Raw genomic sequence first — 16,938 nt, forward strand, 5'->3', positions numbered from 1 at the left:
TTTCCGTCTGGGATACTAAGCGCCGATGAAAAATGCCAAATCAACTTGTATCATAAAAGATTAATGTCACCAGTGATAACAAATGCAACTCTTACATTCACACTACTATTTGAATCAATTAATCTTTCAGAACCAATGAAAGCAATTTCTCCTGTGAGACTTCAGCAATATCTGGACTCAAATTTAAGTTGTTTCTCAACAGCAGAACGTTACCTGCAATAATGCCATATATAAACAATAAACCATTAGTAAACAAATGTTGCAAGTAACCCTTCTAGAGTGCAAAAATTAAGCATGACATACAAGGAAACAAATGGTTAAATTAAAGGTAGTTAGTCTAAGAATTATGTAAGAAATTATAATACTTGTCCCGTCCAAATGGCATGTGCGACATGCTCCGCAAATGAAGTTAGAACTGATGGGTCACGGGGTTCACTCATATGAGCATCTTCACTCATTTGAGTTTTTTCAATTTCAATACATGTAAGTGAGAACTTATAGGAATTATAAAAAAAATTAAAATCTTAAAAGAAATAAAATTAAAAAATATAAACTTCCAAAGACTAAAAAAAAACTTATAAAATCCAAAATTAAAAAACATTATCTTACAAGAGACCAAAATTAGAAAAATAAATTTACAAGCACCAAAAATGGAAAAACAAAAACTTACAAAGACTAAAAATATATTTAAATTTTTTATAACGGAGCTAAATGTTACTTTTCGTCTATTAAATTTTATTATTTTTTCATTTTGATATTTAAATTTTAAAATAATAACAACTAAAAGTTATGATTATCTTTATTTTATTTTAAAAATTATATAAACCACTAAAACATGCCTTCACCATTCCTTATGAATCCAATCAGCAGAGGAATTTGAAACCCTTCATTATTCCATAATCTGGTAGCTTTTGATCATAGGAAAGATAAATAAAAACATAATAACATTAAACTTCAACCTCGCTCCAAGGCTCCTTTAGAACCCGGCTACACTACGCAAGAATCAACAACATAGATAAAGAAATAATACGCAAGAATCAACAACATAGATAAAGAAATAACAAGATAGAAGAACCACTGAAAGAACCCGATCCCACCAAAAAGAAACCTCGATCAGACATCACATATTTTACTTTTTAATGTTTCCTTCTTTTTTTTCATCACCTCCAATTTGTGGCCGTGGTCGCCACACCCAACAGATATGCGTCCAAGCCCACCAACACATTGCAACCACATCACCATCGCCTCCAAAATACCGTCTTGCAGTGGCGCGTCGGAGAAATGCCTCAAATCTGGAATATGGCAGACAACGGTGGTCAAAGAGGGTTGGATCTAGAAAGAGTTTGAGAGATTTTAGATATTAGGTCTCATTATTCACTTCTTTGATTTGGAAACGGATTCAAAATCCTTAAATCCCATTTCGCACTTCTTAGAGATCAGAGCGGTGCGAGAAACTGGGCTAGAGCAAAAGGTTGAGGGGGAACAATGGTGGTGTTGGTTGTAGGAAAGGCTTTGAGGTGGAGTGGGAGTTTTCATGCTATTTGGGGGAGTTTTCACGCTAATACGCCAAAGTGTTTTTGTTTACGGTAGTTTATAATTTTTGAAATAAAATTTAGTTATTACTGTTTTAAATTATTTATTTTAAAATTATTATGAATAATTTAATTATGATGTCAATATCCTTTATCATATATGTAATTATCATTTATGATATTTTTTATTTATGTTTTTTTTTTAAATTCCAATTACTTGTTTGTATATATAAACAATTTGCTCCTCCAAGAAATAATACACACCATTGTCATTTTTTTTAACTTTTTTCCTTCTCTTCATTATTCTTTTTTGAGTTATATTATATGTAATACATTATCATTATCAGTATGATTATTTTTCTATCAAAAGTCATGCAGAAAGTTGTTTTATTATATTTATATTTTAAGGTTAGATTTTTCATTTCTCTAATATCATTATCCATATTATATGTTTGATAGAATATAAGTGTTCTATTTACATAATTCTGAAATGATTCATTTGAGTCTTAAATAATCTATCATGGAAGAAAATTTTTAGAATATTTTCCTCTCACTAAAAGTGGGAAAATAATGCAAAAGTATAAACAAAAGAATATTTTTTCTCAGCAAATGTGAGAAAATAATGTTGTAATAGTCCAAACCGGTGAATTTTATTATAATTCGATTATACCAAGATAAATTCGTATTCTTTTGAGTTCATATTTCAAGCTAAAGATTCTTTCTACCTAATTATATTATTCATAACTATGATGTTTATAGTTATATTATTAACGTAAATATGATATTCATTTGGATATGTTGTGTCCTGAAGATACTATCAAATAAGGAAATTAAAAAAAAAACTTTTGTGAAAGGTCATGAAGACCCTGTTAAATAAAGAAATTTTAAGAATAAATTTAAAGAAAGACTATATGAAGAATAAAGAAAAAATTTCTTGTTGAATTTTCTAATTATTTGTCTTTCAACATTATATCTATTGAAGTTTAAGTGTATTGTTTAACATTTGGTAAGATACTTTGACAGATAATTATCTATTATTATTGATGTAGTATCTCATTGAGATTTCATAAACATATATACAATGCGTTTTTTAGTACACAATGGATTTAAAAAGTGACTTATTCTCACATCCAAAAGGTGAAAAAAATGTAGTACAAAAATGAAAAATAAAAAAAATTTCATTCTTGAAGAGTGGGGATAGAAAAAGATTGATTATTTCTTATTCATTGTCTTAAAGATCATTGTATACATGGACGAAAGAAATAAATCTGTTTTACATTCTTTTTTCATTTCTCATTATTTTGTTCCATTGGATTTTTTTGACAAGATTTTTAATGATACAAGTGATAACATAATAAAAGATGAGATGATCCACTTTTTTTTTTCTTCATCAAGTTTTTATCCCACATAATTTTTCCTATAAATGTTTTAATGAAATAAATTCTTAAATAATGGATATAATGAGTGTTATGAATAATCTAATTGTGATTATCCATATCATTTATTATATATGTTATTATCATTTATAATCTTTCCTTATTTATGTTTATCCTTTGTAATTTCCCTATTATTTTTTATATATGTAAATAGTCTATTCCTATTTGAAATAATACACATAACTATTATTCTTTTTAAACTTTCTTTCTCTCTATTGTTCTCTTTCAAATTATAATATATTTTAAAAAATTAAACATTGATAAAGGACTAATGTTTTTATTAAACAAAATTAAAGAAAAACTAAATAAAACTTTTTAAAATATAAAATATCAAAATAATTTTTTAAAACATAATATATCAAAATAAAAATTTCAAAACATAGTAGACTAAACATCACATTTAACCTTATAACCAACTTTGCCATCTTTATTTTCTTTCGATCAAAGTTATAGTTACCACCAAACAATTCATTCAAGAAAGTAATTAATGTTTTTCTGTAGTTTGGACTTTAAACCCTGAACCCTGAACCCTAAACCCTAAACCCTATTCTTAAATACTATTAAATTGTGGAACGTAAACAACCAAATTATAAAATGAAAAATGCATTCATAAATTAATAATCGAAATTGGCGTAAAGAATGACAAAATCCTTAACTCCATGGCGCAGTGCTGAAAATCACATTTTTCGTAGCTTCTTTTTCTTAGGTTCCATCCAACTAGTAAGGCCCTGCATAAATGCAGCACTCATTAAAGATTTACAATCAGTAAGGATAAACTTATAATTGAAACATTTCAAACCCGATATATAATCCTATTACCTGTGCCATTTCATATAGTGGTTGGTAAATTGCAGTATTAATAGAGTAAAGTTGTGGGAGCTCCATATGTAGTTTTCAAAGGTATGACCATATAGTTAAGCATCATTATTAGTAACAATGCAAATAAAAGCTATAATTATTAGAGACAGTGAAAATAAAAGTTGTAAGGTTCATAACATACTATCCAAAACATCTTCAATATCCACACTGCCAGCATCACAAGTAATGTCCTCCATATTGTTGCAACGTGTAAGCATGTGAGGATCATTTCATAAAAAAAAACAAGAATAAACTATTGCCAAACTATACAATTTTTTCATTGAGCTCTACATTGGATAGCATACAACTGATGGTTTGTGAAAGACATCCGAAATCCATATATTATCTAAAAAAATAAAATAAAGCAAGTTTAATTTAACTGTAATTTTAGTACTGTTTCATTGACTTGGCAACTAAATAGAAAGAGAAGAGCAGCTCACTGAGCTTCGTCGAGAATAACTATGCCTACTTTAATATCCACTTACATTGGTGCCCGAATGACTGGATTATTGATGTAGTTATATGGACAAAATACCAATTGAGCATCATTTGACATAGAACGAGCACCATAATAACAGCAACCTGAAAGTGGAGACAGCATAAGACTTATACTTTACAAAGCTTAGCACAATCTTTTAAACAAAAAAATAAAAACAAATACAAAGAATAACAACAAAGGCCAAACCTTTTACCAATTGTCCAACTTTTACAAGATCTTCTATGTCATGCACCACATTGCATCCTCCTTTCTGAAGGGAAGAATGACCTTTGACTTTATGAGCATTTCTGCATAGATTGTAAATTTGTCATTTCAGTTACTTCATGAAGAGTGATATGAAAAATAGATAGGAAGCATAAGCAAATAAGCATACACTCACTTGAATTCTGGACACCCTGTTGCCTGATCTTTCAATAATAGTTTACTGAGAACATTTTATGAAAATTATCAGTATGAAGATTGTAAGATGAGAACATTTTATCAAATGAAAAAAATAAAGATTATCATAAAGTATAAAATGTCAAGGTAAAAGCAACCATTCGTCATAGATGTTCTCTTTGCCAATTATATTTTTAGTTGTGCAGTAGTGTTTCCGCCATGCCTGGCAAAATAAGAGAGGGAAAAATACTCAGTCAAATCCATATTACTTTACTGAAAGAAACATCTTTTTGCATATCAAAGAATGAGTACTAATAAGGCATTCTTACTTTTCAGTTTTCATTAACACCTTTGTTAAAATTAAAATCCTTATCATATAAGTTGGATGTTGATTGGTATCTCATCAGCAATGGTTTAAAATTAACATATAATATGCTTCACAAAAAAATAAAATATAGCTTATTATTAAATAGTAATTTGAAAAATAACAGCAACGGAAATTAAAAATTTAAGGTGGGGACAATACACACTTCAATTTGAAGAAGTGCTGAATAATCACATTCTCCAAAATCATACCAAACGAAATGATATTTTGCATTAGCCTCATTAATATTGGTTAAAAACACAAAGCAAAAGGTGAATTACGACTTGGGAGAATCCAAAAATGAGCAGAAAACAAATTTGAGGATAAAAAAAATAACAGTGATATCAAAGATATAAATTCAACCTACCAACACAACCATAGGCACCCTGTATGCAGTTTTCCGCAATTCACGAACCACTTGAGAAATTTGTGAGTGCGTTCTCCTTATACAAATGAACAAAAAATGGCCTAGTTAAGTGATGATGCCCATATTTTAATATATAGAAAGCGACCTTGAAAATCGGAAACCATCTAATCTAATGATCTCTACAATACTCAGCAATGCTAATTGCTTGAAACCATAATAACAAAAATTCTCAATTTTATAACCATTAATTACTTATGCAACAAAAAAAACTGAAGCAAATTGTAACTTGATTGTAAAAACACCTATGAGGCATAATATATGGTTGGTGCTTCCTTTTTCTTCTGCTTCTTGTTGTTGATCTCAGTTTGCGTATGGTCGGGAATTTCTGAAACTAAAAGCAGGACAATTGCTGAGGACAACAAAAACCAAAATAAAGGAAATATCGTGAATTAGAAGAGATAGTTACAAGAAGAAAGTGAAACCTCCTCGAGAACAAATCCGCCACCAGAGCCAGAGGATCGGTGGTTGCCTCCGACGCGGGCTTGAGATGGTGATGTTGAGATTTGTAGTGGTGCTGCCAAGCGAGAGAGGAACAAAGAAGCGAAAGGGACTTGCCAGTACCGCTTGGAGACTCAAGCAACGCGTGACAATGACCTTCTTTCTGAGTTAGATTAAGGGTGGAAATCACTCTAGCCATAAACGCAAACTGAGATCCATATCGTTCGTAGGGAAACTCCACTTGCAAACCTCTGATGAGATACACATTTTTAGGATTAGGGTTTGATGCAAAGATCATTTTTTCTTTTCCTTTCACTTCAGATTCCACAATGTCAGATGTTATGTGTGTCTCACTACTTGTGTGTTGTATAAGTTGAGGCGGGAAATCAGGTTTCCGAATACCATTAGGCACCTAAGTTACTGGTTTACAAAACATTCACTCTTTTACTTCAAAGCTTGAGTTTTGTTATTTTATTAATAATTTATATTTTTTTATAGTTTAAATTTTGGAAACTTTCAGTAGACCACTGAATTATTTAAACAAAACAAAATAATCATATAAATTTACTTTAACCTATCAATTGTCAATGAGGCAATTACCAAGTTGAATAAATGTTTCAAAAGTTAGTTTTATCAAAATTACATTCATTGATATATACTAAGAATATTAGTAAAAATAGGTCTTATCAAGATTATTAATTTTTAATAAATTTTAATAATTATACAGAGAATGTTAAAAAGTGTTATACAAAATGTTAAAAAAAGTGTCTTATCAATTAAGTGTAACTAACATTTATATTATTTGAAATAGTTGCCAACCATTATAAATATTTTTACAAATTTTTAAATGATTCAAAAAACATATTTTTAAAAAAATATCTTTTTTACTTTACATATTTAAAGATTTTTTATAGTCAATTATAGATATAAATATATAAATAAATAAATATATATATATATATATATATATATATTAAATTCATAGAGATATTGACTTTATTCATTTTTGGTGTTTTTATTTTATAAATAAAATGCTAAAATATTTTTTCATCCTTCTAAAATTACTAAAGTTCAGATTTATTTTTTATAATTTTTTGTTTGTTTTTCACTCCTATAAAATTATTATTTACTTAGTTTTTCATCCAAAATTAACAAACCTGTGACATTTTTTTAATTAAAATTTTAAAATGTAATTTTCAATAGAAAAAATATTTAAAAATGCAAGAATCAAAACAAAATTACTAACTATTAAAACCACCACAAATTAAAAAAAAAAACTAAATTGCAAGAATCACATTTTTTTCCTGATTAAAGCATATATCAAGCTCAACAACAACAAAATGAATCAAAGTTTTTTAAAAAAATCAATAAAATAACCAGATTTGACATGAATTACAAACATAATGAGATCTAAAATAAAATCCCTTAAAGAACTGAAATGGTGACACGACTGGAAAAGAGGCACAATGCTACATGGGGGAGGGAGGGAGAAACGAACAACGAGGAGAAAAGGTTGGATTTAGGCGTTTTGGGTTTAGATATGGACGATGATGATATTTTATGGGCGGATTTGGTTCGTGATTTTTGAAGTGAATCTAGTTGGTGATGGTAGTATTAGAGGTAGGTGATGACAACAATGAGGGAGAGAAGGAAGACACATATATGGAGACAAAGTCCAACTGCTTTCGGTGCTCGTCATTTAGAATCGATGTTCTTGATCAAAATGAGGTAGTGACGATGATGATGGAGTATCCACAGAGCGAGGAAGCGTGACAGATTCTTGATGAGGATTTGAGGTTAAGTTGGATAATGGTGGATTCTTAAGGAAATTGCATGCTAAACACATCGAGTGTGAGAGTGATGTCGGTGGAGCGATGATGAGGGGGATCAACAACAAATGTGGCCCAATTCAACATGTCTGTCACTTTCGGGGGTGAGATGCATGTGAGGGAAGTGAGTATGTAAATGCAAGACATGGATGGACACAACTCAACCAAGTGGACTAAGTGTGTTTTCTCTTGAAAGAATAATAAAGAAGCTTATTTGTTTCTAGCCACAAACAAGAATAGGACATGAACTGTCAAAATAGGTGGACGACTTACTATGCGCAAAGAACATGGTTGACAAACTAAACCTGCAACAGCATACAAAGATGAGTTATGACTAGACTAGCTATGTGCACAAGCTACAACAAGAGTACTTACCAAAGAACTGTAACTATATGTTCCCTCGGTGACCCTCGAAACTCATCGTTTGTTCTATGTTCAAGAATCCACACCACTGCTCCAACAAAGAGGAAAAAAAATGCAGTGACACCCCACATATGTGGAGTAAATGGTCGCAAGAAAGCCCAAGCATTTGACTTCAATTTTTTTTACTGGAGCAACCACAACTAGCCCCGACTCTATATATGGTCGAGTAAAATCCACAATCTTTGTTCGGACAGAGACAATCGCAATGTCACCTACGGCAGCATCAAAAACCTGTAGATGCAAGCACAAAAAATTGATATATAAAAACAAGATATTACTACATTATGTTTGTTCTATGCAGTGAGTATTACTTACATCAGAAGTAATCATGTTGACAAGATCACAGTAGCTTGGGTTCTTGTGTCCATCTCCAAACAGAATGAACTTGTATTGAACTGCATAGGGAAGCAATTTAAAGGCAACTAGGAATATATCTATGCAATATCCTTGAATTGCATTGGTGTCATTTATTTGGGAGATCATATCTTAATAGCTAACTCTGTTGGGAATTCCAATTCTCAGTTACCTCCCGTTATTTGGGAAAATCCATCCATGAGGCTTTTTTGTTGTATTTCCTGGCCATATGACACAGTTTAGATGTTGGCTTCAAATTGAACGATTGGCAGGCTCTGCATGAAGTTTCTCAGGGGTTATTACAGAAAGGTCAGAGTAACTAGACCAGTAGTCGATTCTCCTATAACCTGTAGCAATTACATTAAGAATGCCATATGATGGATTTAGAGGAGATCTATCTAAAACAAATTGAATAGGTCCAGTCAATCCACTCATATTAATGCATAATATGTTATCAAGTAACTGCTTCCCTCCATCAGAAACGCTCAAGGCACCGAAATCCAGAGCCTCTTCCCTCGTACAACTTAAATTTGTATTGTTAGAGAAGGACATGAATCCAAAGTCTCATAGGTGAGACAACAACAGGTGCAGTTGTAGTAGCAGCAGCACTATCAAGGACATGAACCAGGTTTAGAGCTTTACTCCTCATTGCCACCTGGTAAAATGATGGGGATTTTGCCTCTATCATTGTATGCCCGGATCTAATACATTCTTTGGCTTCCATGCAAATATTTAAATTTCACTACCAAACATATGTCACAAAACCAACACCTACAACCCCAAAATATAATGAAGAACAATTAGCAAGCAAATGGATTACTAGACCATAATTCATTTAAAAAAAAGTTTAGCTATCAGCAAAACCATCAACGACTTCAAACCTTCTACAGCATGTAACAAAAGCACAATGAAATCCCATCAGCAGAGATGCAGACTTTAGATTACAAGTTGTTTCACTTTATCAGCAGAGATCCCTAACGGAACTTAGCTATACAATGGGGGAAAAATTATAAAAGATTTCAACACTTCGGGTTAAGAGAATAGAATCATAACAACAAATGCATTTATTTTCTATCAAAGTTAAGTTTTTTAGTCTTTGCTGATCAAAAAAAAAAGTTTTTGGTCTTTTTTCTCATCTCTGAAAATTGGGTACTTAGTTTCAAACACAAGAACCAAAAACTTGCCTCCTAACAAGAGATGAGACACATAAAAATAATAAAAAAGCAAAATAAAAAGAAATTAGTAAATTAGTATAGTTTAAAAAAAATTAAAAACAATCCACACTTGGCTAAATAATTATGAAAAAAAATCGTAAAATTAAAAATCATTCATTTGCTTCAAATACTTCTTAGGTTGGAGTTCAAAATAAAGGAGAAGCCATACAAAAAAAAACACAAACAAACAACACCCTTTAGCATAAATATGCTTCATACCCACCATTTTCCCAAACTTTAAATGACATAAAACTGAAACAAAAGGGGGAGATAATAATAAAATACCAAAAAAAACTTGAAACAAAACTCCTTATACATTCTATTTTGGAAACCATATCAACATCAGGGGTTGGATGTTCTACAAAATGAAAAGATCATGATCTATCACTGTGATTCCACACTGGAGCAAGCTTCTTCCAAAGCTGGAAACTAGTAATCAAATTTCTTTTTCAGCTCAACAAAAAACTCTTTAACTTAATTGGACTCACCAAACAACAACAAAAAAGGCAAAAAAACACTATTCTGGAAAATTCGATGCAATTTTTCTTAAAACTGGCAAGTAAGTCAAGACTGTTAAAAAGCTAAGAGGTTCCCAATTATTTTGGTTTAGTTTATCTAACATTGGCAACCTTCTCTGTCATGCACAGAAGCACGGAAGAGAACAGTCTACGAGGGCTAGGAACCTCCATAAGAGAGAAGGATAAGGAAGAAAAATTGTATTATTTTTCTGCTGTCCTCTATTACATACTAAGCATCCCTTATATAGAGGCACTAGCCAAGGGTGCCACTATGAAAACAGAAGGTGCTAGAATGTGAGAAGAAAATAACAGAAAAGTGGAAAATGACGACAATGCAGTGCTGCACGATGGGAAGCAACATGCCAACAACATACTTCCTATGAACCAATATCCTCCTGACAGCTCAGCACCTTCTAACAGATTCTGTTAAAGGGAATCCACCAAGGGTTTGTGCCCGTAGTGGTGCTTTTGCTGGTTTGTTTTGTCCCTCCTAACATTCTCCCATCAGAATTCTAAGGGTGTAAAAAATAGAAAGTAAGCTTTATTATATAAATTAACTTCAAATTAGCACTTTCCTCACATAGACCAATTTTCTTGTGTAGCTTAAGTAATAATAACTGAAATTTATGAAGTACCCATAATACAAACAAAACGTAAATCTTTTTCCTACCCAGATTATTCAAATCCTGGACTCTATACCAACTGACTAAAATTGTAAACTACCATAATGTAAATGATACTTACCACTGTAACGACCCATACGCTTCACAATATCGATACCATTCTCAGTGCTTTCTGCTTCCACATGAGCAAAGTTAATGGAATTCTTCTTACCATTTAATTCATTGCAATCTTATTTAAATACATTTCGTGGGGTGATTCTGTGTAATAAAATTTACAAAGCATGATTGCAATAACGGGTTCCTAGCAGCTTTTCTAACAGAATTCTGAAATGGAAAAACAGTTGTAAATAACTCCCTTAATTCTTCCCCAATAACTGTTATGCGTAATTGTCCAGATACGCAGGTGGCTTGGTACTTCTCTTGGGCCTTCCATCGTGGGTCTCGGGTCTGTCTTCATCCATAGCTTGGGCCTCAGGTATGTTCTGATCTCTGTTGCTATCACTTCCACTCTATCGCCGCCATGTTGTCTTCGCCGGAAGACATGAGTTTCTGACTAAGCAGTGAATAAGTTCAAGGAAACAAGAAAGGATATGAGAGCAGAAGATGCGGAGGGGCACGGAGCCGCCAGTGAAGAAGCGGACAGAGAGCGCCCGTACGAGAAACCTATGGATGTGGAAGAGTGTGAGTGTGAGTTGAAGAAAAATGAAAGAGGACAAATTTCTTACCATGGATGTTCACGCTAACCAGTGACAGTTATCACGGGAACCCACAACGAGAGCCTCGTCTCCTGCGTGTGAACCTGCAACGACAAACGCGATGGCAACCAAGGTTCGGATTTGTGGATTCATGACGTGCTGAGGGGGGAGAACGGATGGCGATGCTGCTGAGAACCACGGTTGGCGAGGTGAAGGGAATGACGGGGTGTTGCGTGGTGACTGGTGAGGGAGAACGAGATTGTGTTTAGATCCAGGTATATTGTACTAGGTCTTGCCGTTGGAGGGAGTGGCCAAAATGAAAGCGGGATTGTTTTCAATTTACAAATAACAGTAAAATATTTTGATAAGTTATTTTAAAAAGCTTATTGAAATAAGTTTCAAATCATTTATGAATAAATAAATTATAATAATTTTCATAAACTCTCTTAAACAGTTAAAAAAAATCTTTATGAAAATAATTTATTATTCTATTGTATATATAAATGAAGATTTCATGAATAAAAAAATATCATATAATAACTTCTTATTCATTCAATTTTTATTAAATATCATTGATTTTACTTTAATTAGTTAATTTGAAGTAGTTTAAATTCAAAATAATAAAATAAAAAATGTTAGGATTTATTTATGATTCTGTTAAAATAAAATTTTATTGAATCAATCAATCCATTTAAATACTAAAATAAAAATACATACAATTATGTTACATAATTATGTTTTCTATTCATTATATTGTACGTAATTATTTTAATTGGTGACAATTCTCTTATTCTTTATGTTACCTACCTATTATTATTATTTAAAAATGTGAGATGAATATGTCGATTATTTTTTATTATTTAAAATTTAGTATTTTTATTAAAACCATGTTATATTATTTTTTCATACATAACTTAGTTTTTTTCTCATTGTTTTTCCTTTGTGAAAGTTTTATATTTATTAATTTAAATTTATTTTTTATAATTTAATATTTTTTTTATATTATAAGTGTTAACATATATAAATATTTGAAAGATATACGATCGTGCGTTTTTATTAGACAAATTTTTATTTTTCTTATTGAATATTTCGAACCATAAGTCGAGTTATGTAATAAAAAAATATAGTTCATGTTAGATATTATCTAGCATAATCAATTATGTGATACAAAATAAACTTAAATATTCTACTAATGTGTGATAAAGAAAAAAAGCAATGCAATGAATATCATGACCAAGCCTTCAAACAAGAGTCAAATATGAATAATAAATAAATTATTATATACCTTTTTGTATTGAATACTAAATCATAAACCCTAAATCCACAAAACCCTAATCCCCAAACCTTGAAACCTAAACACTAAAAATCCAAAATCCTAAGTCATCACAACCCGAAACCTTTAACACCCCAAATCCTAAGTCCCCTAAATCTCAAACCCTAAACCATGAACACCTAAAATCCCAAACATCATAAACCCTTATCCATATGTCATAAGCCATACAACCCTAACCATACACACTACTCCCAAACCCCAAAACCCCTAAATTGATAAACCCCAAATCCTTAAACCCAACATCATAAGCAAATACATCTCTAGTATTTATACGAAAAATAGACAATTATTACAACTAATATTAGTAACTATCAACTTATCTTACGGTAGTTGAGTGAACTAACAAAGTTAACTATCAGTAATTAAAAAAATATAAAAATGAGTAATTCTATTCTTCTAATTTAATAGGTGATAAAGGGATATCCAACAATTTAAGAGTTTCACATTTTACTTTGAATCCTAATTCAAGTAACACTAAACCCTAATTACTCAACTACCCATAAACACTCATTAGTCAAATACCCCTAAATCCTAAACATTAAGCTGTCAAATACCCATAAACCATAATTAGTGAAGTGTCTGTAAACTCTAAGTTCTTAAAATAACCATAAACCCTAATTGGTCAACTAAAAATAAACCATAATTAGTCAAGTACACATAACCCTAATTAGTGAAATATTCATAAACCCTAATTTGTCAAATGCCCTTAAACCCAAACTAGTATAGTAAACCTAAACCCTGATATTTCAAATACTACTAAACCCTAATTAGTCATGTAAACCAAAACCCTAATTTATAAAACAACCCTAAACCATAATTGGTCAAATAACACTAAACCCTAATTAGTCAAATATTCATAACCTTAATTAGTTAAACACCCACAAACCCCAATTTCTCAAGTAACCCATGAATCCTAAATTTTCAAATACCCCTAATTAGGGTTACTTGAGAAATTGGGGTTTGTGGGTTTTCTCGAATCCTTTTTCTTAAACTCTAGATCATTTCTTATCCTTTTTTATTTTTCCCAACATTTTCCTTAAATAAACGTTAGTAGCGACTCCTTAAGTTTTCCATTTTTTGGAAAATAATTTATTTATTTATCTGAATATTTTATTTTGTCGTGGCCCACGTTGCAATAAGGTCCCTAATAAAAAAATTGATGCATTGGATCCCTAATATATCAAAACTTTTGTTTTGAGTCTCTGTCATTAGTTAAGTAATGATCTAACACCTTATGGACATCTTTTCCCAATATAATCAGGGACTGAGATGGTATCACACCATCACTTAATTGATGATAAGGACTTAAAACATAGGTTTTGATATGTCAGAGATCCAATGCAACGGTGAAATTTATTAGGGATCCAAACAGACCTAAAACATAATTAAGTCTACTTATTGTTATCTAATTTTTTATTTTTATGTTTTGGAGTCTAGATTGGCATTAAAGCGTGATAGCTTTTTTTAAGCAGCAATTCTTGGTGGAGAAACATTAAAGTGACAATGTTTATTTTTATTTCTTGAAATTTCTTTGGAACACAAATGGATGGAGCATTCTAATTAATGATATTTGTGCGGCTACCAGGGAGCTCAAAATAGCTTGTACGTTGGCACAAATGGAGCGTGAAGGAGGGATCAATCTCCGAGTATCACCTTTGGCACATGCATGTTATTGCAAAAGTATTCTCTCCTGAATTGTTTATTTATCAATTAAGATCAACTATATTTTGAATTAATGTTTTACTGTTTCTTTTGAATAGGATGATGTGGTTCTGTGTTACTTGAAATTGTCGGTTGGCAATGCCATCATGAATTCCATGATTTTGTGTGAAATTAACTTTATTTTGAAGCAAATAGGTTTGTCTAATATATGTCCATCATGGAAATATTAGTCTTGCTTGCCTCATAAAGATCAGTTAGTTAGAGCATAGCAGTCATTCCAGCTATCCAGAATGTGATGCTGCAATTTAGATGCCAATTTAGCCAACCACAAACTTACATGAAATACAACTAGCTTTTGAGGAGCAATTGAGAGCATTCATCATGACAGCACCACTACAAGCCAATAGTAATAACTATGAGAGTTATGAGTTTTTTTTTTTTTTTTACAGTTCTATCCTTGTGATAAAAAGTTGAACAGGTACTAATAAAAGTACATAGATAACTACATGTATGCCCATACAAGTATTTAATTATTTCTATAAGCTTGATTATTTAGTTCACAAACAGATTGGTTTTAGGCATCAATAAGTTTCCATCAAATCCTTTGCTCGGCCACTCAGTAGATTAATATTATTACTGAACATTAGAAAGCTAACAAGGGCAGATTAGGAGGCAATAAGCCAATAACAAATATTGTTTATCTTGGCTCTTGGCTTTCTTTTATGGACAGAATTATTACAGTTTTTATGAAAATGAAATCAAAGCTTTATGAGAATGACTCAAGTGATTACACATCCAAAATAGGAATAATAGTACATATGCATTTAAGTACAAAGATTTACCTTTTTCTTTTCAGATCCATGTTTAATATTACTTGAGCCAGGCTTGTCAGGCGAAACAACTCTGGATCTTCTACAAACTTTTGCCACTGCTGACGAAGTCTATCATTGATTGTTAAAAAAACAAGAATGGAGTATTATTTATCAACATTTAATCAAGCAGGAAAAACATATTAACTAGTTAACTTATTTTCATTTGGGATATCATAATTTACATAGATATAATACCAAAATAATTTCACCCAGCACAAGAGGAGAGGAAGTTACAAGTTATTATAATTATAAACGAAGGGTGCATATGATAAACTGCAATTTTTTTAAGTAATACATTAGCTATATTTCTATGTAATAACAAATTCATCACACCCACTGAAGACCCAAAAATCTAGTGAACAGCCAAAACAAGTGGGCAACATTTGAAGAACATATGCTAAAAATATGAAACAGTTGTAACTGCATACTTCATTTTTGTCATTCAGTTCTACATTGGATAGCATACAATTGATGGTTTGTGAAAGACATCTGGAATCCATATATTATCTAAAAAAATAAAACAAAGCAAGTTCAATTTAACTGGACTTTTAGAACTGTTTCATTGACTTGGCAACTAAATAGAAAGAGAATAGCAGTTCACTGAGCTTCGTCAAGAATGACTATGCCTTCTTTAATATCCACTTTCATTGGTGCTCAAATGAATGGATTATTGATGTAGTTACATGAACAAAATACTAATTGTGCATCATTTGACATAAAACGAGCACCATAATAACAACAACCTGAAAGTGGAGACAACATAAGACTTGTACTTTACAAAACTTAGAACAAACTTTTAAACAAAAAAATAAGAAACAAAGAATAACAACAAAATGCCAAACCTTTTACCAATTGTCCAACTTTTACAAGATCTTCTATGTCATGCACCTCATTGCATCCTCCTTTCTGAAGGGAAAGATGACCTTTGACTTTATGAGCATTTCTGCATAGATTGTAAGTTTATCATTTAATTTACCTCAGGAAGAGTGATATGAAAAATATATAGGAAGCATGAGCAAATAGGCATACACTCACTTGAATTCTGGACACCCTGTTGCATGATCTTTCAATAATAGTTTACTGAGAACATTTTATGAAAATTATCAGTATGAAGATTGTAAGATGAAAACATTTTATCAAAGGAAAAAAAAGAAAGATTATCATAAAGTAAAAAATGTCAAGGTAAAAGCAACCATTCGTCATAGATGTTCTCTTTGGCAATTATATTTTTATTTGTACAGTAATGTTTCCGCCATGCTTGGCAAAATAAGAGAGGGAAAAATACTTAGTCAAATCCATATTACTTTACTGAAAGTAACATATCTTTTTGCATATCAAAGAATGAGTACTAATAAGGCATACTGACTTTTCAGTTTTCATTAACACCTTTGCTAAATTAAAATCCTTATCATATAAGTTGGATGTTGATTGGTATCTCATCAACAATGGTTTAAAATTAACATATAATATGCGTCACACAAAA

At 31.2% G+C, this 16,938-nt stretch overlaps 1 protein-coding gene across 11 annotated transcripts; it reads right to left on the reverse strand.

The window, feature by feature from the left end:
* Positions 1-83: 83 nt before the first annotated feature.
* Positions 84-11,897, reverse strand: LOC102660051 (Fanconi anemia group J protein). 11 transcript variants are annotated; one of them, XM_041009132.1, is made up of 14 exons: positions 11,619-11,897; positions 8,500-11,442; positions 8,137-8,415; positions 8,035-8,066; positions 5,901-6,183; positions 5,737-5,825; positions 5,435-5,510; positions 4,862-4,926; positions 4,705-4,749; positions 4,512-4,612; positions 4,312-4,408; positions 3,625-3,696; positions 1,165-1,292; positions 84-213 (listed from the first exon to the last, which is right to left on the reverse strand). In XM_041009132.1, the coding sequence occupies exons 5-14, from the start codon at positions 6,129-6,131 to the stop codon at positions 119-121; spliced, it is 999 nt and encodes a 332-aa protein (XP_040865066.1). In that variant the 5' UTR covers positions 6,132-6,183; positions 8,035-8,066; positions 8,137-8,415; positions 8,500-11,442; positions 11,619-11,897; the 3' UTR covers positions 84-118. The 11 variants fall into 11 exon arrangements, 9 of the variants coding, with proteins under 9 accessions (XP_040865066.1, XP_040865067.1, XP_025981256.1 ...); XM_041009133.1 differs by having other exon boundaries at positions 8,500-11,446; XM_026125471.2 differs by having other exon boundaries at positions 8,500-11,556.
* Between the last annotated feature and the right edge of the window lie 5,041 nt (positions 11,898-16,938).

Source organism: Glycine max, chromosome 14, assembly GCF_000004515.6.
Source record: "Glycine max cultivar Williams 82 chromosome 14, Glycine_max_v4.0, whole genome shotgun sequence".
NCBI classification, from domain to species: Eukaryota; Viridiplantae; Streptophyta; class Magnoliopsida; order Fabales; family Fabaceae; genus Glycine; species Glycine max.